The 27,430-nt window shown below is 35.9% G+C and overlaps 2 protein-coding genes across 2 annotated transcripts in view; one reads left to right on the top strand and one right to left on the bottom strand.

The window, feature by feature from the left end:
- LOC128999116 (flotillin-2) overlaps positions 1 to 27,430 on the top strand; it is a 344,453-nt gene that overhangs the window by 140,179 nt on the left and 176,844 nt on the right. The gene's annotated exons all lie outside the window — the stretch shown is intronic.
- Positions 1 to 27,430, bottom strand: part of LOC128999113 (glucose dehydrogenase [FAD, quinone]-like) — a 38,623-nt gene that overhangs the window by 4,248 nt on the left and 6,945 nt on the right. The window contains exons 2-7 of the mRNA XM_054425473.1: positions 18,520 to 18,695; positions 15,984 to 16,277; positions 15,313 to 15,473; positions 13,832 to 14,038; positions 3,635 to 3,826; positions 1,119 to 1,319 (exon numbers count right to left, since the gene is read on the bottom strand). Of these exons, the coding sequence (XP_054281448.1) occupies positions 1,119 to 1,319; positions 3,635 to 3,826; positions 13,832 to 14,038; positions 15,313 to 15,473; positions 15,984 to 16,277; positions 18,520 to 18,583 (1,119 nt within the window). The 5' untranslated portion in view covers positions 18,584 to 18,695. The remainder of the gene's footprint in view (positions 1 to 1,118; positions 1,320 to 3,634; positions 3,827 to 13,831; positions 14,039 to 15,312; positions 15,474 to 15,983; positions 16,278 to 18,519; positions 18,696 to 27,430) is intronic.

The following is a 27,430-nucleotide window of genomic DNA, read 5'->3' as shown; positions in this document are numbered from 1 at the left end:
TAAAACATCTCACAAAACACAAGTCAAAAGTTATAAGAAATAACACGGATTGTGATCGAATCAATCATTACTTTCCCTTTCTCAATACCACTACTGCATTCCTTTCTATTTGTCTCTTGTAAGTAGCAGTTGTCCAAGCCGAATAGAAAAGAAAGTGTCTTCTAACCTATTGTTGTGTGTGTTCGTAATTGTTAGATTTAATAATGAGTTTAATTTATTGATTAGCAAATCAGAGGACGGAAGGGGAGAAACAGAACAACGCTATCTGCCTACATAGCTAAAAAATATTTAAGTTTGTTAAGTGAAGAAATACATACTATAAATTCTTTGAGGTAAATAATTACCTCAAATTCAATTAAATGTTTATTAACTTAAAAATAACCTTGTGGTATACCTACCTTCAATTTGTGAAATATCTTACAACCTCAATTTTTTTTTTTTTTTTTTTTTTTTTTTTTTTTTTTTTATAGCCAATAATACATGTATCACTGAAGACCAATTCGTGTCCAGTTAGAATATATTTACTGAAATTCATTATAGAGATGATTTGCGTCCGTTACTTCACTAGTTTGCTAATGTTGGGCAATACCTTGGTCATTACCACCTAAAGATATCAACAGAAATCATAAGGTTAGCATCCAACGGGCAAATATATAAACCTATGATATACCGGTAATTAAGAAAACAATTGATGAACCATTCAGTTTACTTATAAGAGATAAAATAGGATTTTGGCTCAATACAAGAAGGGACTCCAAATGCATAAAATATAATCTGTTATGACTTGTAACCATTCTAATTTGTTTTTGGTGTGTAATTGCATTTTATGGCCATCGGTATAAGGAAATCCATCTGTAAGGTCAAAGCCTCGCCAATACTACGCTATATCCTATTGTTTGTCCAGCATAACATTCTCTACTATTATCCCTACTTCTTCAGTAGAAAGTCGTCCACACCTAGACATACCACAATCTATTTCCCAAAGCTATTGTTTCTGAATCATTTGTCTTTGAATTGAAGCGGTATCGTAAATGTAATGACTTGTAAGTTTTTCTATAGCTAATACCAAGGTAATATTTGCCAAGGTGATGTTTGTTTGCTGTGTTATGTAACCTTACCTGCAGTCGGTTCTGGACGATGGCCACTGGCTTGTCCACGACGAAGGTGAGTCCGGCGAACCCCGCGTGGTCCTGGAGGTTGTACCCTACCTTGAGGTCATGTATGACAGGCACTCCCATCTGCTGAAGATGTGGCCTTGGTCCTACCCCAGACAACATCAGGATCTGCGCGGAGTTGATGGTACCAGCCGACAGCACCACCTGCATATACTCATCATATGTATTGATATTTTCTACTAGATTACTTTAGAGACGACAATATCTCAAAAGTGTCAAAAGTGTAGCTCGTTTTACGGCCGTTGGTATATAGTCTTGGCTCTTCTCGTTGACTTGGAAATTGACAACAAATAATGCTTCAAACATATCTTGCCAAACAATCATTGACAAACAAACATTGACATGTAGAAAAGTACTGGGTGTAAACTTGATACAAAAGACTTAGGCCTAATTCCTTCTTGAGTTGTAAAAATAAGTTAAACTCGAACTGTTTGCACTTAACAGAAAAAACCGACCACAGACAAGCTTATCAGATCACTCATGTTTTGTTTGTAGCCTGACGTTGGCGAAGTTAACTAAATGTTAAGGATTTAACGAGATATCTTTTAAGCCATTGTTTGTCTTATCATGCAACCCAGAGGCTAAATATTAAATATGGTATATTTTGAGTTTAATACTGACCAAAATGTTGACATGTAGAACACATTTAACGAGTATAAACCACTCAATCTATAAATCTATCTATAAATATCTATAGATTATTATAGTATCTATAAATTATCCTCGTGGCATGAATCATGGATCTTTTAGGTTTTTAATCAAACATGAACAAAACATTAATGATTCTAATAAAAGTTATAACTAACTTAAGTTAAAATACGAACAAGTACCAGAATGAATCTAAGCATGATGGTACGCTTGGAATATTGATAATGACATTGTTACTAATTACATTATCTATTCATAACAGAGGTTCTTCTATCCTCAGTCGGTTGTTATGAAGCAATCTTATTTGGAACACTATAAAGATTTGTTTTACAAATTATTCGAGCAAGAAATATTTGATCTTACTATTCTACGTACAAAATGTTTACAATATTTTCAGTGCAATCACGGTCGGGTGAAATACAAACGCTATTATTGTTTTCTCTAGGAATCATTGATGCTAATGAGGGTAGAAAACGACTTGAACAGGTCGTAGGCGCTGCATGCTGTAATTTCAGGTGTTATTATTGTAATGCAGGTGCAGCTGGTGTAATGAATATACAATAACATGATTGTTGTGAAAGTTTACTTAGGCACGTACTGGTACGAGTGGATAACACATCATGTTCATGTTATGGTTTAATGTTGTTACTGACAAATTAGTTAGAAGAACTACTGGTTCCATTACGAATAGTTTTGTTGATTTGTCTGATAAATTGTAGATAAAGTGTACTGACAAATACCTTTCTGAAACATTTCCTTGTGTTTGAATGAGTCTTTTCCTCTTTTTACTTCCTCCACATAGTATAGTATATATTATGTTTTGATCGAAATGTTCGAGTTTGAGTTTTGAGTGGATATATACGTTTTGTGCCCCCCTGAACCCAAAAATGTGGTTTTCGAAGTGATGTCTGTGTGTGTGTGGATGTGCACAGAGCCACAGACCATACCTGTTGTCTGATTCTGATGTAATTTTGTATGTGGGAACTATTCCATAGTATCTCCATACTTTTTTTATTCTTTCGAAATTTTTATTTTTGATGCTTATTTACCTATAAACCCTCATAAAATAATGGAAAACATAATTTTATCACAAATGGCCCGAACGATTTTGATAAAAAGCTTAGTATGTTATAGTCCTTTAAATCCTGAACAAAATGTATTACAAATCCCAATGCAATGGGATTTTTACTTATATTATTTTCCTATATTATAATAAAAAACCAGAATTTATCAAAAACCGGTTTCGATTAAAATTATTAGTGTTATGGCCCTTTAAATTTTAAACAAATTGGTACAAATTCCATTTCCATAAAAACTACGGTTCACAAACCCCATAAAACCAAAGAATGTTGACTTAGAGAATACTTGAAATCTTTTAAAATGACACAATATATAGAGATTGCATATTTTTGTTAAATAAACTTTTCCATACCAATAATTATTAAGCGTACAAAAATGAGTTGAGGTGCTTTGCATGTGGAGGATAGGCAATTTTCAGTGATTTAATAAACCAAACATTGTGCTTTGGACCAAACAAATTATCTTGTCCCTTAATCAAACTATTTAACTATAAATGTAATAAACTGGACCATTTTAAATCCGCCGAAATAAAACACAACATACTTTCTACACCAAACCGCACTCCTTGTCCGTTATCTGTCGTCATTGTACAAATGATACAACCGCATAAGTTAATTATATAATCCGGTTACAGAAGGCCTATAAACTAATGCCTTTACCTATCTTATACTCCTTTTTGATGGTGTCATATGCTCTAAAACCACAGAATGAAGAACTCAGATTATCGTTACCTCTCTCCTAGCCATGGCCATCTGCAGGATGCCGTCCCTGTAGAACTGCACGCCGTACGCCTTCCTGTTCTTGGGGTTGATGAGTATACGGGTGACATGAGCGTTCATGGCGATGTGCAAGTTAGGTCTTCGCCTGACGGGTCTCAGGAATGCCTTGGCGGTGCTGCAGCGACTGCCGCGACGGATCGTCCCCTGTGGTCAAACATGCAGACACTTAGTACGGTTCTAAATACACTTATAGAATCATAGTACAATGGCAAACGGTTTGTCGTCGCAAGAAATACATTTCAGTAAAACAAAATTATTTTCTGTATGTATCCATCAACTTAACTAATATTCCTTTTACTCTATCCATCAACATAAACAAACTTCCTTTACTACTACTTTATTTTATAGTTAATATTTTACAAATTTTCTTTACTTTTTCTAGGTTTTCTCGACCAATACATTTGCTTGGATAGATTAATGATATTCACCTTTTATACGCTAGGATCATATCGTTCTTTGAAGAGTTGACTAGATAATAACGAGAATAAACAAAATAATTATTTTGTCGGGGCACGTAGAAAGTAAAACTATTGAACATTTTGGAACCGACGCAAAGACGGATGTTTGTGTACATAGTAGTTTTTGATGGTTGTTACAGCTGTGGCCTGTTTTGGCATGGGTTCAATTTCTTACAATTTTATGAGCAGTCTTCAGTCTAAGGGTTCATCAATTGTTTGTAGTCGTAATTTAGTCGTTTGTAATCGACTGGGACGGGTGGCGTCGTCCTGTAATCCAGCTACTAGGAGGTCGCAAATTGTGGATATTTATAGGCATGCACTGTGGATGCGGTAATCCCTGGTGTGGATTAACGTCCGCACTAGTGAGTACTACGACTATCCGCAGTACTATCCTGATAATTAGACCAATTCGTATATACCAAGGCAAAAATGTGGTTCGGATTCCACTATAAACTGTTGGTCCCTTAGTTGCCATTAGCTGTATGGGCTATTAATTAACAGCTGTGTCTAAGGAATGTCGGCCTTACTACAAGATCGCGCCACTCATCCTACTCTCATCTCCATTCATACTTGGCTTAAAATACCTACTTTGTATGGTCGTCATTTAATAAGAAAGTATTAAAGTATAAAGTATTAATTTCTTCTTTTTTGACTGCATTAAGGTGAGATGATCAATTAATGTTACTTAAAGAAGGAAGAAAACCGTTGTTGAGTTTTAGCTAGTTGGAACACCATAAAATGAACTTGGAACAGTTTTACAACCTGTGAAAATCATAATTACCATATCTCCCGTTCTTCGCTATTAACTTAGACTTTATATGGTAGGTTCACGATCAACCGTTCTTTGTTTTATCCTCACTCTTCTAAAGCAGCTAGAAGTCCAATGTGTTTAAGTGTTATTGTTGAGGTATGTTTATTGTTTACAGTTTATTGCAACGGTTACATAAGCTCAGGACAGTTTTACAGAGCCAAGTGAAAGCTTTGTGTTATGATATTAATTTTGTTCCTTGTAACTTCGTCGGTCTGGAACCGATTATTACTTTCTTCCTCTGTATTCCTTGTTTTATGGTTCATAAAGAAATGATTATCTCGTGTTTTTAACTGGTTCAAAGTTACCCACAATTAGTGTTATACTTATTACCTATATACGGCAATAGCTTTAATTACCGTAAGTGTTACACCTATAACAACCTATAAAAGTATACACCTTTAACTTTAGTTACCTATATAGCAATTAAAGTTTAAAATTTACCCATCGATAACTTCAATGAACTCTTATCAAGCTGGCTTCAAACATTGCTTTATATCACAACTACTGATCCAGTGTAAACTTAGCCTTAGTTAGGAACTTAGCCTTTTGAAAACAAACGAACATTAGCTAGGTGATCTTAATCTTGACAAAACATTGTACATTCACTTAATGTTTGAACATTTGTTAATGGCTAATAATCTTCTTCATTCTTAAGCTTAACTTATCAATATTAATTTGGGTTTGTATACAATTTATAAATCAGCCTTATCCAGTACTTTGGCTATTCCTGCTTGTTCCATAATAAAGTTTACTTATGTAAAGACAGATGAATTCTTAACTTTTGCCGTAGGATTAACGGTATACACTTTATTACATTGTTATTTGCATTTTTGAAGCGATTTTAAATATTTGCGTATTTTTACATTGATGTTGGGCTTTAACGTTTGGCCAGTAAACTAAAATGCCGTTGGCACCAACAATCTGTACTCTAAAGCAAGCGAACAAAATTTACAGAATTAACAGCACAAACCTTTTGGGCAAAGTAAAAAGTATGAAAACCACTTACAACCTATTATCTAAATGTCTATATTGTATTACGTTTTATGTAGTTCTCCCGTTTAATTCACATTGTGCTAATCTTTTAAGTCATAAGATGGTTTATAAAACTCCTCAAACAAGGGGTATTTTACGTTCTGATTCGACTGTCGAGAAATTTACACAGGAGAATGCGTAGAATGAAACAAAGAACATTTCGATAAACTCTTTGTATTTAAATTATTTTTACTATTTTTCAGTGGCCCTACTACGTGGACATTATTTTTGCAGCGCAGGGTTTAGATATAAAATGTATAGGCCTACATTAAAAATATACATAGCTATTGTAAAAAAAATAAACACTATACCGTCATTAATAACGTACGTTGCTAGTTACATAGTAGTGGCAACATAGTGGCTCTAAACTTTTAACTAATAAACAAAAAGGGGTTTTATTCTTCTAAAATATTAATGCTCACTTTCCTGATTTGATTTTAACTTCAATTTTTTAATATTTTCTTAAAAACGTAAGACTGATTTCCTGTTTGAAAAACAATATGTTTAACAAGTACTGTACTAAGTTTTGCTACTACAGGGAGAATTACAAGGCTTGTTTGTAGTAAAATGTTGTTAGTAACTAAGTATAAATTAAACACATTTGTCAAGATTGATCAAAAGATATCTATAAACAAGCAAAATGCAAAGTTTTCTTATTCTCTATAAGAATAACATTAGGATTTTAAATTTGTTATAAATTTCGGGTTTTCTCAATAGCCGTGAGAGATAGTGTACATAGTTTAAAGACTTAAAGATGTACTTTTGTGTGTTCTTTAACCTTTGTTTGGACACAAGTTCTGTATTTCAAACTGTAAGTGAAATATGGTGAAAATACCCCCCGCCGCAGCAAACCTGCAAACTAAGTGTATTTACGTTTGTCTGATTGTATTTACCCTAATTTATCTCCTTAGAAATAGCACATGCATTCCATATTTGAATAGCATTGGCTTAACAAATACTTAGATTTGCTGCAAAAGGGAGCGCAAAACTTGTTTTTTTAAAGTTATTAATTTAGAATTAAATGAATACATTTTCCAAATTTGATTAAAACTTGGTCTTTAACATGCGAATATGAATATGTTTACCTATTATCCATAAGAATGCAGAATAAAGCTTCAATATACTACGTTATTTGTTTTTAAGCTCTACAAAATTAGGTTAAATGAGTTTTATTTATAGAGTAAATAATATATTTTTATAGTAAAAATGAGAAAGTCAATTTTTTTACCCATAAAACCCCCATAAACCCAAATTGCTATAGTCAGATCATGTTGGTTCTCTAACTCGTTTACATAAATGTAGGTTTACACGTTTATACCAAATTTCATCAAGATCGGATGATTTTTAATCGAGTTATCGTGCTAACAAACATATAGGCTATATACATACACACATACACAAATATATATATAAATATATGTTTTAATATATATGAATTTGTGTGTATGGTGTTTTTAACCTTTGGGAACCTCAAAAAAAAAGTTAATTGATCCCAGGTCTAGGTCTTACCGTGAGTACTATGGTAATAGCTTATTCCCTATACGAGAAATTCGCTAAAAGTGATAATTGGCCGCCATTTTCCAAGATGGCGGCCTAGGCACAACAAATGTTGAATGTAATATATTGTTAACTGGGTGCATGTACTAAACTTATGCAAAGTTTCCTCATTCAGGGAATAATTTCAAGGTAGAGAGAGAGAGAGAGAGGTTGATTTACCTAATACACCTGGGCTACTTTGGTTCTCGCAGGGAACCTTGCGTTCAGATTTAACAAGAAGCTAACTGAACACCTGACCCGTAGCCACCGTGTGTGTGGCGGCAAGTTACTTCTCATATTGATATTGGTCTTCTGGTGTTTTGTTCTATAATTCTCCCGATTTAAGTCGTCACTTTCTTTATTTATAGTTCGATCAAGCTTATTAAATATTGAAATGTTATCTAAATAGAATTTGTATTCGTATAGTGGTTCAAAGGTTTTTGAACAGTTTGTTGCTGTAATTTATTAACTGGAGTTTTTCTTTTAACGCTATCTTTATGTGACACTTTGTCCTCGTTATTTAGTATCTTTTTAATATTATCATTGACTATATGACATGCATTTATTTGTCAAAAAATGTTAAGCAAGAGTTGTTTTTTGCATTAAATCAAACATTCCACATAGAAACCGCATATATGGTCCCGTCAAAATAATCAATTCATGTTTGGTCTCATATTTGCCCTAAAATTGGTTTATTTGGTTTGATATTAAACTCTTCTTACACATTATTCGTTTCTGGCTTCAATTTGCGACCTTCATCCACAATAAAGACAACCACAGTTATACATATATTGATATTTTTTTATTCATGCAACATACTTGTTTATTTTTTACGTCCTTAAATCTTTGTATTATTTATTCCTCAAAGCAGTAATGTTATATTTATTTATGTACTATTATTCTGAAAAATGTTTATCCTATGCATTACCATAACACTGTTTTAAAATAGACGTTTTCCGTACGTGTATTAAAAAAAAAAATAAATAAAATATTACAGTTTCTTTATCTTTTGGGAAGTTGAATCTGACATGTTTGGTTTTATCCTTTTGTGTTGAATATGTTTCTAAAATGGATTTTTGTTTTGATCCTCTAGAATGCAATGCACGTTTTGTTTTGTACTCATGTTTATCAAATGTTAAAACTGTGATTGGTTTCTTATCTGGTCTTAGGTTTTGCTCTTCAGCTATAATCTTCACGATCCTTGATTCTCTGTTCTGATCTGCTATTGTAGAGTCTAGAGTGATCATTAAAACAAACTTTCAATTCATGAAGTCTGTCAGCAAATTTCTTCAAACCAAACTCGTTCTTCATCCTAATCCTGGTTAGTGTTGAAGGTTATTGTAAACTTAGTTACGTATAACTAATTAAACAAGCTTTGTTTGGTTGATGGTTCCTTCAATGTTCTTGTCTTATTAGTCTCTAGTGTAGGCTTGAGTGAGGTCTTCTCTATACAACTCTCGTACCTTGGCACAGTCCTGATGGTTAATGGTTCCTTCAATGTTCTTTTCTTATTAGTCTCTAGTGTAGGCTTGAGTGAAGTCTTCTCTATCCAACTCTCGTACCTTGGCACAGTCCTGATGGTTCATGGTTCCTTCAATGTTCTTGTCTTATTAGTCTCTAGTGTAGGCTTGAGTGAAGTCTTCTCTATCCAACTCTCGTACCTTGGCACAGTCCTGATGGTTCATGGTTCCTTCAATGTTCTTGTCTTATTAGTCTCTAGTGTAGGCTTGAGTGAAGTCTTCTCTATCCAACTCTCGTACCTTGGCACAGTCCTGATGGTTAATGGTTCCTTCAATGTTCTTGTCTTATTAGTCTCTAGTGTAGGCTTGAGTGAGGTCTTCTCTATCCAACTCTCGTACCTTGGCACAGTCCTGATGGTTCATGGTTCCTTCAATGTTCTTGTCTTATTAGTCTCTAGTGTAGGCTTGAGTGAAGTCTTCTCTATCCAACTCTCGTACCTTGGCACAGTCCTGATGGTTCATGGTTCCTTCAATGTTCTTGTCTTATTAGTCTCTAGTGTAGGCTTGAGTGAGGTCTTCTCTATCCAACTCTCGTACCTTGGCACAGTCCTGATGGTTCATGGTTCCTTCAATGTTCTTGTCTTATAAGTCTCTAGTGTAGGCTTGAGTGAAGTCTTCTCTATCCAACTCTCGTACCTTGGCACAGTCCTGATGGTTCATGGTTCCTTCAATGTTCTTGTCTTATTAGTCTCTAGTGTAGGCTTGAGTGAAGTCTTCTCTATCCAACTCTCGTACCTTGGCACAGTCCTGATGGTTCATGGTTCCTTCAATGTTCTTGTCTTATTAGTCTCTAGTGTAGGCTTGAGTGAGGTCTTCTCTATCCAACTCTCGTACCTTGGCACAGTCCTGATGGTTCATGGTTCCTTCAATGTTCTTGTCTTATTAGTCTCTAGTGTAGGCTTGAGTGAAGTCTTCTCTATCCAACTCTCGTACCTTGGCACAGTCCTGATGGTTCATGGTTCCTTCAATGTTCTTGTCTTATTAGTCTCTAGTGTAGGCTTGAGTGAAGTCTTCTCTATCCAACTCTCGTACCTTGGCACAGTCCTGATGGTTAATGGTTCCTTCAATGTTCTTGTCTTATTAGTCTCTAGTGTAGGCTTGAGTGAGGTCTTCTCTATCCAACTCTCGTACCTTGGCACAGTCCTGATGGTTAATGGTTCCTTCAATGTTCTTGTCTTATTAGTCTCTAGTGTAGGCTTGAGTGAAGTCTTCTCTATCCAACTCTCGTACCTTGGCACAGTCCTGATGGTTAATGGTTCCTTCAATGTTCTTGTCTTATTAGTCTCTAGTGTAGGCTTGAGTGAAGTCTTCTCTATCCAACTCTCGTACCTTGGCACAGTCCTGATGGTTAATGGTTCCTTCAATGTTCTTGTCTTATTAGTCTCTGGTGTAGACTTGAGTGAAGTCTTCTCTATCCAACTCTCGTACCTTGGCACAGTCCTGATGGTTAATGGTTCCTTCAATGTTCTTGTCTTATTAGTCTCTAGTGTAGGCTTGAGTGAAGTCTTCTCTATCCAACTCTCGTACCTTGGCACAGTCCTGATGGTTAATGGTTCCTTCAATGTTCTTGTCTTATTAGTCTCTGGTGTAGACTTGAGTGAAGTCTTCTCTATCCAACTCTCGTACCTTGGTTGATTCTCTGTTCTGATCTGCTATTGTAGAGTCTAGAGTGATCATTAAAACAAACTTTCAATTCATGAAGTCTGTCAGCAAATTTCTTCAAACCAAACTCGTTCTTCATCCTAATCCTGGTTAGTGTTGAAGGTTATTGTAAACTTAGTTACGTATAACTAATTAAACAAGCTTTGTTTGGTTTGGAATGGTTAATGGTTCCTTCAATGTTCTTGTCTTATTAGTCTCTAGTGTAGGCTTGAGTGAGTTCTTCTCTATCCAACTCTCGTACCTTGGCATAGTCCTGATAGTTAGTGGTTCCTTCAATGTTATTGTCTTATTAGTCTCTAGTGTAGGCTTGAGTGAAGTCTTCTCTATCCAACTCTCGTACCTTGGCACAGTCCTGATAGTTAATGGTTCCTTCAATGTTCTTGTCTTATTAGTCTCTAGTGTAGGCTTGAGTGAGGTCTTCTCTATCCAACTCTCGTACCTTGGCACAGTCCTGATGGTTCATGGTTCGTTCAATGGTCCTGTCTCACCAGTCTCTCTGGATTTGTCACATCCACCCTTCTAATGGCTTGGTTTTTATGCATTCTTAATCTCCATATGATTTTTTTCTCCTTTTGTGGACGACATGTCATTTTCTTGTTTGCATGATACTTTTGCACGCAGTTCATGAGATTCTTGACTTTCTTTTCCAGTTCCTCTATGTATTTCTTATCTCAATTGGATCAAGGTTTATTGCGTAGATCTGACGGTAAACTTTGATGAGGATCATTTGGTCTTGTATTTCAAAGGGTGAAAGTAGATGCTTATAATTTAGGAATCTTTATCGATAAGCGTTTTGGAAATATCAGTCTTTAATCGGTTGAAAATAAGTTTTGATCAATTTCAGAAGCAAATTTCTGATATCAAGCTGTATTTCAATTCGTAAAAATGGGTTTTGTAATTTGATATTGATTATTTATCTTACTATTACTTATTTCAATATACTTACTGGCTTCTATTTGCTACCTTCATCTACATTAAATACGTCAACCGTTTTAAATATATTTATATTGTAATTTACGCAACATACTAGTATAGTTTTTCGTCAATGACATCTTCGTATTATTTATTTAACAAAGCAGTAATGTTATATTAATTCCTATTACTATTATTATTATAAATGCTTAGCTTATTTCCATTACACATTACCATACTGTGTCAATGTCATAATACTGTTGCGTCATTATATTTCTTGTGTTGGACATGTTTTTTAATTGGATTTTGTTTGTCACCTGGTAAAAAAATGGAAATTTTGTTTTGTACTTCTGTTCATCAACAAAAAAACTCATATAGGTACTGCAATAGGTTCTTCTTTTGAAATGCCAACCACTTGTTGCATAACTGAAATTCCATCTTTTTCTACAGAGTTACCAACCAAATGTCTTTGCAGATATTAGTATTACTGATTAGTCGACTGGTTCAATTTCATTTGTGTTTAGGTTAATTTGAGCGAAGAATGTCAACTTTAATCCCTTCTTCAGACCCGCACAGCCTGCGTGAATTCTCTATTTATGTATTATCATGTTCTAGCACAGTAACATGCAACACGTTGTTTATCTTCTTGGCATGATCACAAATGTCGACTTTAATCCCTTCTTCAGGCTCGCATAGCCTGCGTGAATTCTCCATTTATGTATTATCATGTTCTAGCACAGTAACATGGAACACGTTGTTTATCTTCGTAGCATGATCACAAATGTCGACTTTAATCCCTTCTTCAGACTCGCATAGCCTGCGTGAATTCTCCATTTATGTATTATCATGTTCTAGCACAGTAACATGCAACACGTTGTTTATCTTCGTGGCATGATCACAAATGTCAACTATAATTCCTTCTTCAGACTCGCATAGCCTGCGTGAATTCTCCATTTATCATGTTCCAGCACAGTAACATGCAACACGTTGTTTATCTTCGTGGCATGATCACAAATGTCAACTATAATTCCTTCTTCAGACTCGCATAGCCTGCGTGAATTCTCCATTTATGTATTATCATGTTCTAGCACGGTAACATGGAACACGTTGTTTATCTTTTTTGCATGATCACAAATGTCAACTATAATTCCTTCTTCAGACTCGCATAGCCTGCGTGAATTCTCCATTTATGTATTATCATGTTCTAACACGGTAACATGCAACACGTTGTTTATCTTCTTGGCATGATCACAAATTAATGTCAACTATAATTCCAACTTCAGACTCGCATAGCCTGCATTAATTTTCCTTTTTTTTTGTTAATAAATCAGTCTTCGCCACGCTTAGTAAGCTTAGGCTACAATTTATATAAAAATGGAAGCTCCCAGCCCTTAACTGTTTTACCTTAGTGACGTTCTTGTGTTTTTATTTACAATAATGGTATTACGTTTATTATTAACTTCTGTATATTACTTTCCTGTTGAAAAGAAAAAAGAGATAGCTATAGGTTGAGATTCACATTGATGATTACTAAATATATCATATTATATTCAAAATATTACAATATATATATTACAAATACACAAAAAACCTACCTAGTCAAATATGTGGTTGATGCAGTGAACTCAGACGAACTTAATTTGAAAGACTCTGTTGTGTCTACAAACATTAAATATTGTCTATCATAGAACAATAATTGTATTCCCTCCAACTTTTTAAAGTGTTGAGGGTCCTTTACGACAGGTCTAATCTTTTAGTTCACTTGGTTTTGATACAAAAACTCAAACAAAATCATTAATATTCTTCTCTTTAAGCCTAGCTGGTAAATTGTGATGAGATCATTGTTGTATGGAATTCCCAAAACATTTTACACGCTTGAGTACTGGTATTTGATTAATGTTAAAATTTACTACATTTATTACTTGTATCCTATTTGGTCTTTCAACCATCTCATTTGCAGTTTTTGAAGTAGTAGGACTGTTTTACTTCATGTAGTTGAGTATTTGGACAGTTTCATATGCCACTGTATTCGTTATGCGCTAAAAGTATTTAGGTACATTAGGTATTGTACTTCGTAATGATATGACATCGTTTGTGATGTGCAACATCAAGGCGTCATCAAGCATGACCAAATAGAAACGCAACGATTGATAATTTCTTTAATCTCAACAGCGTCTTAGATCGACTTAAGTATAGCTTCAGAGGTTCAATGACCTACCTGAGCTACCATGAAGCCAGCCTGTATCTCTCCATTGATGTCCCTGTTCTGGTAGCCGAGTTCCTCGCCACTCTGCACGAACGCCAGCACCAGTGGAGTCCTCCATGGCGCTTCCTGCACCGTCATGTATCCTCCACGGCCGTGGTACGGACTACGGGCCAAGTACGGGTTACGGTTATCCTCCGACTTCTTGAAGTAATGGAGAACCTGCGGAACGTACAGTCAAATTTAAACCCTCGATGAGAAAAGGTTCCTTTGTACCAGTTCGTGCATTACTCTTAGGTTGGTCTTGATAGTACTTTATAGTACATACCTTGATTATGCCTTTCTTTGTTCCTCCTGCAGTTTATATCTGTATAGAGGTTTACAGTTTACAATCAAAACACATCGCCTAACCTTTAAATACTGTACATTTACTAATAAATTATTTTTGTTTTCAGGTACTGAGTTCTTTTTACTTCGCACTCACAAGTTTTGGTATGTATCTAATACGCTATAAGCACTTGGCCATCACAACTATCCACGCCAAGTACATTAGTACACACCACGTACAGTAGTACAATGGTCTGTCACAACTCTACACAGCACAATAGTCTGTCACAACTGTACACACCACGTACAGTAGTACAAGGTACATTACGAATGCAGAAGCGGTCATGGAGTCCTAGACAAAGCAGAGATCGCACGCAGACTCTAGACAAACAATTCTCTCACTTCCGCCAGAGAAAGACCGGAAGCCGCTGAGAGCGAGATTTAATTAATGGTCGCAGTTTATTGCGGGGTGATTTAATAATTAATTGGGAGTTTCTCAGAGCCCTTTGTCTCCAGTTATGCAATAACACGTAGTTTCTTCAGCTCTGACAACTGATGTAACCGCTTCTTTAGCGGACTTGCTTTGCCTAGTTGCATCAGCATCTCGTTGATTGAATTCTGATTGCAGTTGTGTCTATTTTAGATACCTAGACCTTTATGGAGATTTATATAAGGCCGTTAGTTGGAATGTGGTCGAGGACGACATTCTTTAGCTATCACAGTAGGTAGCGAATAGCGACCCCTCCTATCCCTTCTTCCAAAGCACCACAGAATGTAAATTAATAAAACTAATACAAATCGCCTATAAAGTGTTGTATAATTTATATGAAATTGAAATTGATGTTAAGAGCTTGTAGATAATTATTTTTGTTATTACTGAACTTTATTTTGTGGTAAGTTCTATAAGCTACATTTTTTAGTTCCATGCGGAAATTTAGTTTGGACATATTTCCATTCCTATTTTACGAGTATGGCGTTCAGTAAACTTAATCACGTGTACAAAAGTGCTACTGATATTTTTCATTACGAATTACATTATATGAAGTTATTAGAGAAACTAAATAGATCAACTAAGATATATCGTGTGGAACAGAAACGAGTAACCCCCCCATATATTCTAGTTCCTACATAATATTTCTTGTTTGGTCAAAGATGTGATGTTGACTTACCTCATTGTACCCCCAGCCCGGGTTGCCCATCGCTTCCCAGTTGTCGTAGTCCTGGCGGTTGCCTCTCACGTACAACATGTAGTTGAGCACACTCGACCCTCCAAGCACCTTCCCTCTCGGCCAGTTGCACCGACCTCCCTTCATCCCCAGACATGCTCGACCTGAGGGTAGTAACATGCATAACAGTTGCTATCTCTATTCTGAGACAATTCATATATCCAGATACATGAGATTTACTTGGTTAGGTTAGCACGAATACATTCAACCAAACTACTTTCTGGCAAAACTTCTAAAATGTCTTCGATATTAGAGGTGGTAATTTAGTGGAGGGGGTTGTCATCGCCAACGTTGTGTTCGATTATTTTAGGTATAATAATTTCAACCTAGTTTCACTGTGTATAAGGAATTATTTACGGAATACAGCTATCAGTGGGGAATATTTTAAAGCACGAGTTAGTTCTACTTGTACTTGCGCGTTCAAGTATGTTCAAAATAATAATCCACGTACGTATTAAAGCTCAGTACATATAACACAAACATGAAGGAGAAAGGATTACAAGGATTTACAACTAGTTGTTGGGAAGGGGATCCAGTTAATTTTAATAGCATTTTGGAATTTCATCATTTGACAAATCCGTGTAAACGTACCAATTATCTAGGGTTGTGCCTACCTGTCGGCTCAGTCTTGTACTGCCAGTCGAGCCCTGAGAGCTGCAGGTAGGCTGCGAGAGAAGGCACGTCTGAGATCTCGTTCTCATCTGGCCCAGCCTCCAGTAGCAGCACGGACCAGTGGGGGACCTCGGACAGACGGTTGGCGACCACCGCGCCCGCAGACCCAGCGCCGACCACGATGAAGTCATACTCGCGGTGTAGCTGGCGTTGGTTGATGGGTCGGGACTCCGGGTCGAAGGTGTCGTAGCGATAGTAGGCAAGACCCGCCAACAGCAGAGGAATCAGCCAGATGCCTGAAACAGTTTCCCACTGTTGTTAATCATGAGTCATTTTCTTGCTTAATTATGTCACAACATTAACATCACGGCTTTAAAAATCTACTGCAGCTAATTAAAACGGCAAATTATAAATACACGAATGGACTTAATGTTTCAGTGTCAATATGTGATAACACATTTCCTTCGGAAAACTAAAACCGAGGTTATACGCTATTGAAGATCTTTCTCTTGCACATCAGTTAGCGTCATATTTGATTTACTTACATGTCTAATCATATTTTTGTGTCTTAACCTTTAAGCCATCATGGAATTTCTATTACTCCAGTATTGTTGCCATAGCTATCTATTATTGTGTGTCATATTTTGCGTACAAGAGCACATAAGGTCATCATTGTTAATCGTTTGATCACCACCGCGCACTGTGACAGTGCCACACATTGTATTTAGATCATTATGCGTGTTTCCTCTTCTAATTGAATCTCGGCATGCTCTGCTCTCACATCAACTCGACCTTCTTGTTAATTAATATTTAGGTAAATCACTTACCTACCTATGTCTGTAGGAGGCGGTGTAAATGTTGGTGTAAATATGTTACAGTGGTTTCAGTGGTTATGGAGACAAACCCGACCAAACATGCATAGGGGAATTAACATTGGTTGCTTTCTCTTGAAAAGATACGTTTGCTTGTTGGTCAGGTAGTCTACTGGTTTTTTACTGGGACAATTCATTTAAATTGTGTTTAGGTATAGTTTGTTTTTGTTAGCGGCACATTGTAAACGTAGAATTTGTATTTCCACGGATTAATAATAATATTAAACACATGTCAATCTAAATGTGTTAACCTAAAGATGAGAATCATTGTCTATCTGCCCGCTATATTTGCAATCCGTTTTACGTTCATGGCCATATCAACGACTTAATAAGTATTTAAAAAAAATATGTGTTTATAGACTATGAATTTGTCCTCTGGAATAAATCCCTGAACTGTGACACAGAAAAGGCTGAACTGAATCGTACTACGTTATCCAACATGAGCTCACTCATCCGTGCCCAAGTATGTAATTAAACACATTATAATAGCCCCAAGATCACACGATAGTATAATAATTTTATTAGTTTTATGCGAGAATGCCTTTGACCGAGTCTTCATAACAACCACTTTCTCATCACACATGCAGGTGTACTGATGCATCACAGCTGTTCTTCGTACATCCGATTCCGGAGAACGGGAGGATGCGGAATCAGAGCTTGACGATCTTCAGAATCGATAAAGATGTAATCAGATAGATTGGTCTAACAACCGTATATGTTTAGAGGATCTCTTTACAGTAGATTATGGATATAGTTTCGCATTATCTGGATTTACGGCTACAAATGTCATTTACGATACGTGAAACTAACGAATGATTGGCCATGAAAGAAGCTAATTGTATAATTATACGTTCAGGCAGATTTGAGTGTCCGATCCTCTATATTTCCAGATTGTATTAATAAAACAGACGAAACGATTCAGTTGAAATATCAGCCTAATTCCATTCCTGTTTGTTTCGGGCTCAAGCGTGATCGGACGAAACTGTTTTGACCATTTAGTCTTATGGGTTCATAGTCACACTACAATAGCGGGTGCGCCCGGACGAACTACCAACCGGGCCCATCCACACGTCCACACCTATGCGGACAGTTCTCATTGCGCCCGTACGTGGATCAGTCTATCAGTGACTAAGTGCAGTTGGTTCCTTCAGTTCTTTTTTACTAATCGTATAAAATTGCTTTTTACGATATGGAGGAAGACATTGACCTCAAGCATTTGATTAGTTTGGTCAAGTTGTATATAGTATATTAGTTTGTTTCGGATGTCAGTTATGTGGACCACTTCACCGTCACAGCAAACCTGCGGACCATACGAATTTCCACATGGCTGATTAGATGTTAAGTAAAATCTTTCACACGTTTCATTTATTCCTTCTTTAAATAACATTAGGTTTTAATAAACACTTAAGTTTACTGCTACAGGGAAGGTAATAAAATGTTGTTTTGGTTAAAACAAAGAATGTTTAAGCGATATGACAACAGTTACTGTATTTCAAAAATTTGAAATTCGCACAAACTCTGGATAAAAGCCTTGGTCAAAATGAGAAGGGTGAAGTACGTCTTTTCCAGTTTCGTCAAGCTACCTTCACCGACCGAATGATATGATTTACTGTAGTTATCATTTGGTGAATTTGAAATAGGAAATATGAATTAGAAGAAATATTACCTGTTCCGAGGATAGTCAGCCCAGTTTTTAATGCTGTGGTGACTGCGATCAGAGTAAATATCATTGTGTATGGCACTTGAGCGGGGACATCTTAGCTGAACGGGTTTGACGGGGATCAGAAGCGATGGGACGACCATGGTGTGGCAGCTATACTTCGACCCTGAGCATCTTCACTCCTGTAACACACATAGATACGAATAATGATTACATTCTATCAAACATTAATTATCATAATGAGTTTGTTCATCCACCTGATAGTCAGGTACCGTAAAATTGCCACTACGTAGTACATCATGCTAATTTTCTTATCTACGAATGTAGGATTTTCCTTTCCAAGAGCCGTGAGTTGTAGTTGTGACTGGTTGAGGTTTCTAATGATCGCGCGCCCTGTATTTAAACTCCAATCCCGTGGTGAACTTCCCAAATGAAGATAATTACGGTGCTGTGTGTAATGCACGTAAATTGGGACATCGGGCCGCGAAATAGCGAGCGAATTTCGTGTCTTAGTTCTATATCTCATTGCGCCTAATGAGTCAATCAATGAGGTGATTTCAAATCTATTCAGGTATATTCATATTCAATGCAGAATGTTGCCGACATTTTCTTAGTCAAAAATAGTTAATTATTCATAAAGACGAGTCAAATTTAACTTGTGTGGGGAAAATATTCCGTTTAACGCTATTATAAGGATCTTTTCTGTTATCGGTCCAGGTTGACCTCTTTATATGATCGGATTTGATAGTCTTTAGGCACCAGTTGTACTGCTCTAGTGGTTAAATGTTGATGGCCATTGGAAAATGAATACCACATTTAATTATCAAAGGTCCATGCTGATTTGGACAATGTTTGAAACCTATGTTCAAGAAAGCAATTGTATGATAAAGAAAAAAAATCACATCGAGTCTTTTCTTTTGGAAAAAAGGTTTATTGACTTGATTAGTTTCACTTTCGTCCTATGATTCAATTTGGTCCTTTGAACCGGACAGTGTGTTTTATAAAATGTTCAATGTAAGGATCCAACCATCAACAGAAACGTTTACTAAACCAAATCATATTTCTGAAATGCTACGTTACAAGTTTCTCTCGCATTAGGTAGCATTTATAAAACGAAATTCCATTTCCCTAAGAACTATGCTTTCACTAGGTTATGTTTACTACAGGACTATCCTGATGCAAGGGGCTTTCTGGGACAAAAATGTAGATTGGCCGGAAGAGAAGAGATCGGAAGTAATTGTAGGCTGATGAAGGCAATCAGTCAAGCAATCAGCGATCAGCCTCAACTGGTCACAAATCAGCTTTGGCCCAGTGGTCGGCTACTGGACTTGATTGGGCTGATTGAAGTGGTCCAGGATTGTATTAGCAGCCGCTGCAGGCAGTGCTACTGGTTATGACTGACGCTCAACAAAGAGCTCTAGATGATGAAAAGAGAGCGCTAGTCATAACAACCCAATTTCAATAGATTAAAATCATTGTAGTTGAATGCTTAAGGCAGTTTTTGCGTTGGCAAGGACATTTTGATTGGATAGGGCTGATGAAATGTTAATTAGTCAAGATGAAAAAGGTATTTTTAGGCTGAATTTCCCGAATGATTCTCTTTACGAGACTCTGTAAGGAATTAGCTATCACAGTAGAACCTCGATAACAAGTCTCCATGGGGATTTTAAAAAAATTTAAAAGACTTATTATTATCATTTGTTGACTTCTTGTCGAGGTTTAGTTAACACTTCCACTGTGGTTGACGTGCTAAGTTGCATTGATTTCAATGTTAAGCAATGAATGGAATTCCCGTCATCAGCACTCAACATGTTATGGGAAAGATAAAATCAAGGACATTTCTTATTAAGGTCAATTTATTAGGAGGTTCTTGTTATTGAGGTGCCGCGGTTGCACTCTACCGTAATTTAAACTTGTATTTTGAATCGTAGGCCTATGCAAATCGATATTTGACGTAGAAACGAGCTCCCTCGAATAATTTATCTGGTATTGACAAAATCGCTTTTTACTAAACTATTTAAAAAAACATGCAATACAACACCAAACATTAGTTTAGTAAGACGGTTTTACTTAAGTCTGGGAGCAGAAGACAACTAAGTTAGGTTTGATATATCAAGTATCTTTTATAACAGATCAATTAGTTTGATCTTTTTGACATCAAAATCTACTATCGTAGAATTAATTTGTCGATAAACTTTACTTTGTAGTTTTGGATTTATTTTAATGTATTCAAACTCGAATCTTTACGCAGCCATATCCCTGCCATGCAATAATAATGAATGTTTCTAAGATTTATATTTCCTGTGTTTTGTTCTATGAATGCCTGCGTTTGAGGAGCTAAACTACTGTAATTTATTCGTCAAAAAATTATTTTTGAAAATAAATTATTCAAAATACTACGTCCTTGATCAGATAACCTTTGGATAGAAAGTAAGTTTGTTGGAAAGAAATTTGAAATCTATTCAACACGACTTTTTTGTCATAAACTTAAGTTCGACATTTGGAAAAACACATCTGTGGACATAGGAGCCTATTGCTGAAACGCCGCCTAGGATTTAATCCATTTATGCAAACAGAAGTCGCTAGGTTTCTTGACAGACCATTAACTTACAGATATAATACTCTTAACTCAAATGTGGTCGGTTCTAGGTGTAAGTAGGTGTAGCTTATACTCGAAGCGTTTTTACCAGTTAAAATATGATAGCTGTTGGCTCATTTGTATGCCAACCAATATTGAAAAGATACATATGTTTGCATAGATTTATCGATGAATCTACACCAATGTTCCTTCATTGGGGAGCGAGCTGATCTAGTGGCAGAGCGCGGGATTTCGGTTCCCCAGTTCAAATCCCGCCAATCGCCAATGTAGATCTTAGTGATCTAGACCTAGCCTGAAATAATGCGAAAAACAATCCCAAGCTTGAGCCTATTAAATAATAACTCTTCAATATCACGCATTTTAAATCCAGGACTCGTGCTGACTAAGCCATCGTTTAGACGAGGGTTTACGTAACACTTTTCAAAACTTTAAAGATAATTTATCTCCACATAAACAGTTTACACCTTTGTCGTCGTAAGCACCTCTCGCCTCTTGCCTTTCCTCTCTCACACATTACGTCACAATTACTCTATCTCTCTCTGTCCAATTCCGATGACGTCATTGTGACCTTTCACAATCTGTCAAGCGGTGATCTTCTCCTTGCACAATAAGCATCCAATTAGAACTTCCATCCCATTCTCCGTTGACTCTGGAAAGGTAGACTCCTTATTTTATCTTTGATCGTCATCGTTAACTTATTTTCTTAAACTCAATTATATACAGGGTGAGAAAAAAGTCTGGAAACGGCTTGATATCTTTTTAACTAAATTCGTTAGAAAATCCAGACCTTTCACAACGACTTATATGTATGAAAACTACTTTTTGCAATCATTACCATTTTTGTACCTGCACCAGGGGACGGCCCATGAGGAGTAGGTACATAATCTTTAATGTAAGCGTAGGTTGATATGCAAATCATTTTAAAGGTCTGGTCAAGTGGAGTTCATTGCCGGAAACCGCGTCAAAAAAGGTTCATCCACTACAAAATGGCGGCATTTCAAAGTTCTTGCGGAATATACCTGCACAGGCCTTAGTAATGGTAAATACTCATAGTCAAAATTAGCCGGGAAATCTGAAACCCGGTTAAATTTGTTTTGAAGATTGAATAAATTTAGTCTATGAGCTATTTGACTTTAAAATACAGTTTCAGTTCTCAAGATGATGTTTAATACGAGTATTTACCAATATTAAGGCCTGTAAAGGTATATTCCACAAGAACTTTGAAATGCCGCCATTTTGTAACGAATGAACCTTTTGAGATGCGGTTTCCGGCAATGAACTCCACTTGACCAGACCTTTAAAATGATGTGCATATCAACCTACGCTTACATTAAAGATTATGTACCTACTCCTCATGGGCCGTCCCCTGCTTGTGGTAAAAACATGAAAATGCTTGGAAAAAGTATTTTTTATACATGTAAGTTGATGTGAAAAGTTTGAATTTTCTAACGGATTTAGTTAAAAATATATTAAGCCGTTTCCAGACTTTTTTGTCACCCTGTATATGTTATGCATATTAGTGGTGTTCGTTCATGTTTAAGAATAAAATATTTTAAAACTACTCCGCTCTAGGTACAAAACTTTGAGGGAGAACATTCAGTTACGTCACTACGTGCTAAGACACTTTCTTTAGTCTAGAAATAAGCCCAGATTCAATCCTCGGTAATTTTCAAACTGGTGTTGGTTTCTTTTTCAAACTAAAATTTATTCGGAAAGGAGTGCTTGAGTTTACATACAGTCTAGGAGAAAGAACAGAACTAATACTGTATTGCCATTTTGTTGAGTTAAAATGAGAAATCTGCATCACATTGTTTAGGGCAGAATCGTCTACTAAATTTGTAAAACATGATTTCATTAAAGTTCATCAGATATTTAATTGAAGAAGGAGTGAATCGTTGGCAAGTGTTTTATTTGAAGAATCTCAGTCTTCAGTGGCTTTGCTTTCAGTATTTGATGCGTAAAACATTCAAGGTGTTTATTTATATGAATGTTTACTTCAAATATGTAGTGATTTGTTCTCAACAGATTTACTACATAGTCCCTACTAACTGTTAGACAGCGTAACACTTTTTAATTCCGTTACTAAAAAAAATCAAGTATTCTTCACCCAAATCTCCAAACGAGATCTTAGCTTTATTTAAAGAGACACTTGAAAAAAATTTTGAATTGTATTTTATTTCCTTTCGAAAATTAAGAGTTGTTATATTTAGATATGCCCATAATAATGCAGTATGTCGACCTAGCACAGATATGATTGTATAACATTATCATAATGTCCAAAAGAGTTAAACCCAATGTTGGAGGCATTTCCTTTTAGTAGAGTCACGTAGAGTTGTACGTTCACATTGACCATAGTCACGTACACAAACACTCTTTGTCATCTAACTTGTCTTCTGTGTTAGGATACTGTCTACTGTTATCGTCATCTGTAGCGCTTACTTCCTTGACTTTCCTCACAAATGTAATTTAAAATCCTTTCCCTCATTAGGTAATGGAAGGGCGTAGGGGAGAGGTTGTATGCTAAGCTCAGTTGATACACCCTCCTTATTTTAAACCAAGTTATAGTATTCATAGTAGTAGTATAGTAATAGTATTTACTGGGTTTATCTATATTGAAGACCGAGGCTAGACCTCAAACAGCTAATTATACCCTTTATAATATATTATCATTGCCAAATTTTAGAACACTTTTTGAGATGAATTCTGGTAAACAAGTTGGTCTTGAAAAGTAGATCCACCTAAAATATTCCTTGATAATTAAAGTTACAAAGATATTTTAAACAGTGTTATGTAGAATAATGTCATTAATGATTTATAAGAGTAATTGAAAAGCACAAGGAGTCAATATCTCTATGTTATTATTCTCTTAAAACTCACAATCTCTTTTTATAGTTAGTTTTGAAAACAGATCTGAAATTTGAGTAAAGAGGCTTAAATAAACATATATTACTTCTCTGTGCATTATCCATTCCGTACTGATCAGAAGTTTAAAATCTTCCAGAAAACTTTTGAAGTATTCCACTTTTCTCATAAGTATTCTCATAAGACAATTCAGACATGCCATTCAAATGTTTTGTAGCCGGTTTCAGAATACTGATAATAGAGCCATCGACAAGTGGACAATGTCCTAAAGTAATCACCGGTTACTGTCGTATACGCCATTTTTTACTACGCCAGACTTTTTACTGAGGCTCTCTGTGATTTCTATAAAGTATTTGCTTCATCCGGTCGATCCGGTTCGAATGCCTACGTCAGTATCTGAAGTTGTGTGATCTTACTTAATTGGTAAATCTTCTATCTTGAATTCCGAACAAGAGAACCCAAGAAGGAGGACAGTGATACTTGAGCAGGGAAGCACGTGTGGGTATAAACATGTCCTTCATCACGTCCTCGCCCATCTATACGTGAGCCGCTCCAGCAGTCCAGCAGGTGGACGATGGACGTGTTAATGATGCCCGCTATTGCTAGGAGAGAGCTGCTCTACCAAAGTTATGGTACGTTACACCACTAGAGGATTGAATTTCTTTAACTTCGTACTTTTTGAATAAAGAAATACCAAGCTTAGTTCGTCACTGAAGACAAAAGAATTGACCGATGTCAAAGATCTGTGATAGCAATTTGGCTTGTACCATTTTGAGATCGATACAAATTTGATGTGTTGATGCTTGAAGAGAATGGTCATTGCAAGAGCGTGGCCCCTAGAAGAGAATGGTTACTAAAAGGGAATAGTCCTCGGAATAAAACGGTTCTTGGAAGACAATGAATGGTCAATGGAAGACTATGATCTTTAGAAGATAATGGATCCTGGAGGATAATGGTCTTTCTAGAGTAGTCCCTGAAAGAGTATGGGTCCTGGAAGAGAATAGTCCTCGGAATAAAACGGTTCTTGGAAGACAATGAATGGTCAATGGAAGAGGATAGTCCTTGGAAGAGAATGGTCATTGGGAGAGAATATTTCTTGGAAGATAATTATCTCTAGCATAATTTGTTGTGGAGGAAAATTGTTTTCAGCAGAGAATTATCTTTTGGAAGAGAGTGGTCCTTCGTCGATGGTGTTTTATAGAAGGGATTGATTAAATAAAATAGAAACAATTTAAAATAGGGAGTGCCCGCGAATAAAAATGATCTATAGAAGTAATGTAGCCATAAACAATTTATTTTAAAAGATAATGATAATAAAGAATGATTTGTAAAAATATATCCATTATAGTGAATGATATAAACACATATTTTCATAAACTGTAAAAGAGCATAATCAGTGAATAATATAATATTAATAATATAATATTATGGAAAGAGCGATTCTTAAAATGGAAAGAACAACCCTTCATTCCTTATACCATTGTTCATTATTATTGGAACCTTATATAATATTTTAAATTGAACAATTTATTATATTAGAGAATTAACTATCAAATAAACTAATAAATAAATTATTATCATTGATTCATACAAGATAAATGATTTAGGAGGAAGGGGTTGTATACAGAAGATAAGACAATTAGTATAAAACCTGTGTCAAAATGTTTGTTGTTAGTTTTGAATAAAATGGATGTATTATCTTTCGAGCGTAATAGATTGGTACAATTTGGGGGTTGGAGGTTAAAGGATTACTTGTGTCTATTTAGAGAGCCCCTACCCCAAACTGTGATTACATTATGTATATATACATATGTTAAGAGGGTTCTACCGTGTCAATTCAAGTTGGCGGCTAAACATGCTAACGTTTCTAAACATGTCTCTAAGGCTCTCAACATTCTAAAACTAATTTGTTTCCAATGATTGTGTGCTTTTGTGCTCTTAACATATCAGAGCTTGCAATGGATGGGGATATATTAATGTTTAACTATTATTTAGAAGCTAAAATTACATGTAATGATTTTGTAAATACTTAAAAGAATTATTTACGAAATTAAGTTCATCCAGGACATACTTTGGATGTTTGTGAATATTTTTCAGTTTATTTCAACTTGACAAACACTTTGCCACGACGTTCTTTTTATAGGACCATGTTTACGTGGTAACCAGCCCCTCTTGATTAATCACCCTCCACTTCTGGAATTGTCCATGATTTCATCGGTGTTTAAGTAAATTGAAGTATATAACCTAATCCATATTAAATTAAAAACCATATATTAATATTATAGTGGGTACACCAGAAACTTAATGAAGAGGTGACTGAGGCAGAAACTTTTGGATGAAGTGTATTGTCATTGTAAAGCCCATGTCAATTAACTGTCTTAATATTATAAGTAATCAAACCTAATTGTCCTTTAAGTACTGAACTATGAAATATTTTCTTTCAAAATATAACCTAATGAAAAACTTGTTTGTTACAGGTAATGCAGTGATCTAGTCCTAATCAGTAAGTTACTCTTATTCTGTATGTATAAAAATATTGAAACTACATGGTCCATGTTCGCAGTTATTATTGACGCGTAAGTTATATGGGCTGTAATGCCTGTTACTCGTATATCCGTGGAATATTAACTTAATATACTTGTTTTACTCTACAAAGTGTTTTGAAATTATCAATCTTTAATGATTTAGTAGAACACAACACACTAGAAAAACTCCACTTTCTATGATCGACGACGGTAGGGAAGTGCATGGCTCGTCTAGCAGAGCCCGCCTACCACCTGGTCCCTTCACCACACCACGCCGGCCACCCTCGATACAGTAGTATAGTACCTGGTGAAACTTGGAACTGACTCGAACTCCCTCCATCTCGTTAGTATACATTGTTTCTGACTTGATGCAAGTAAACCGAAGAATTACTGTTGTTGCTTTGTGTTGCTTTTTGCACACGCGCGTTGGTTAAAGATGGAAATGCTGTTGCAAGGGAAAAACTCTTAAAGATGTTGCCCGACATGTGACGGATTGCATATGTGGGAACCTTTTTATCAAAATATATTCCGAAATGCATACGTCTAATTCTGGTAATCAGGTGAACTTTTCAAACTAACATCCAACATAGAAATAGGCCTAAAATCATAATATAGCCCGTAGTTTTGATTCCCACTTTTGTGTGATCCCGCTAAATTGAAGACCCTCGAAGACGAAATAAAAATCAGTAAGCTTCTGAAATCCAGATAAGGAATATTCTCTATCCTCTTGACAATTTCAGGCTTGCTTAGAAATATGAGTACATTCTAAAACGCTTCAGCTCGCTCCGTCAGACCCATGGGTGTAGAGGGCTGAATGACCTATCTGGTTGCCTTAAACCGGTAGGATTTTAGCATCAGCATTTAAAACATGGGAGAGTAAGATAGGGGATTGTTGGATCAGTACTAGGTTCCAATGTTCCTCAGATGGATT

The sequence above is a fragment of the Macrosteles quadrilineatus genome, unplaced genomic scaffold (genome assembly GCF_028750875.1).
Source record: "Macrosteles quadrilineatus isolate MER2022 unplaced genomic scaffold, UCM_ALF_1.0 Scaffold_7__1_contigs__length_78375512, whole genome shotgun sequence".
Lineage (NCBI taxonomy): Eukaryota > Metazoa > Arthropoda > Insecta > Hemiptera > Cicadellidae > Macrosteles > Macrosteles quadrilineatus.
This window is presented reverse-complemented; position numbering and strand designations above follow the sequence as displayed.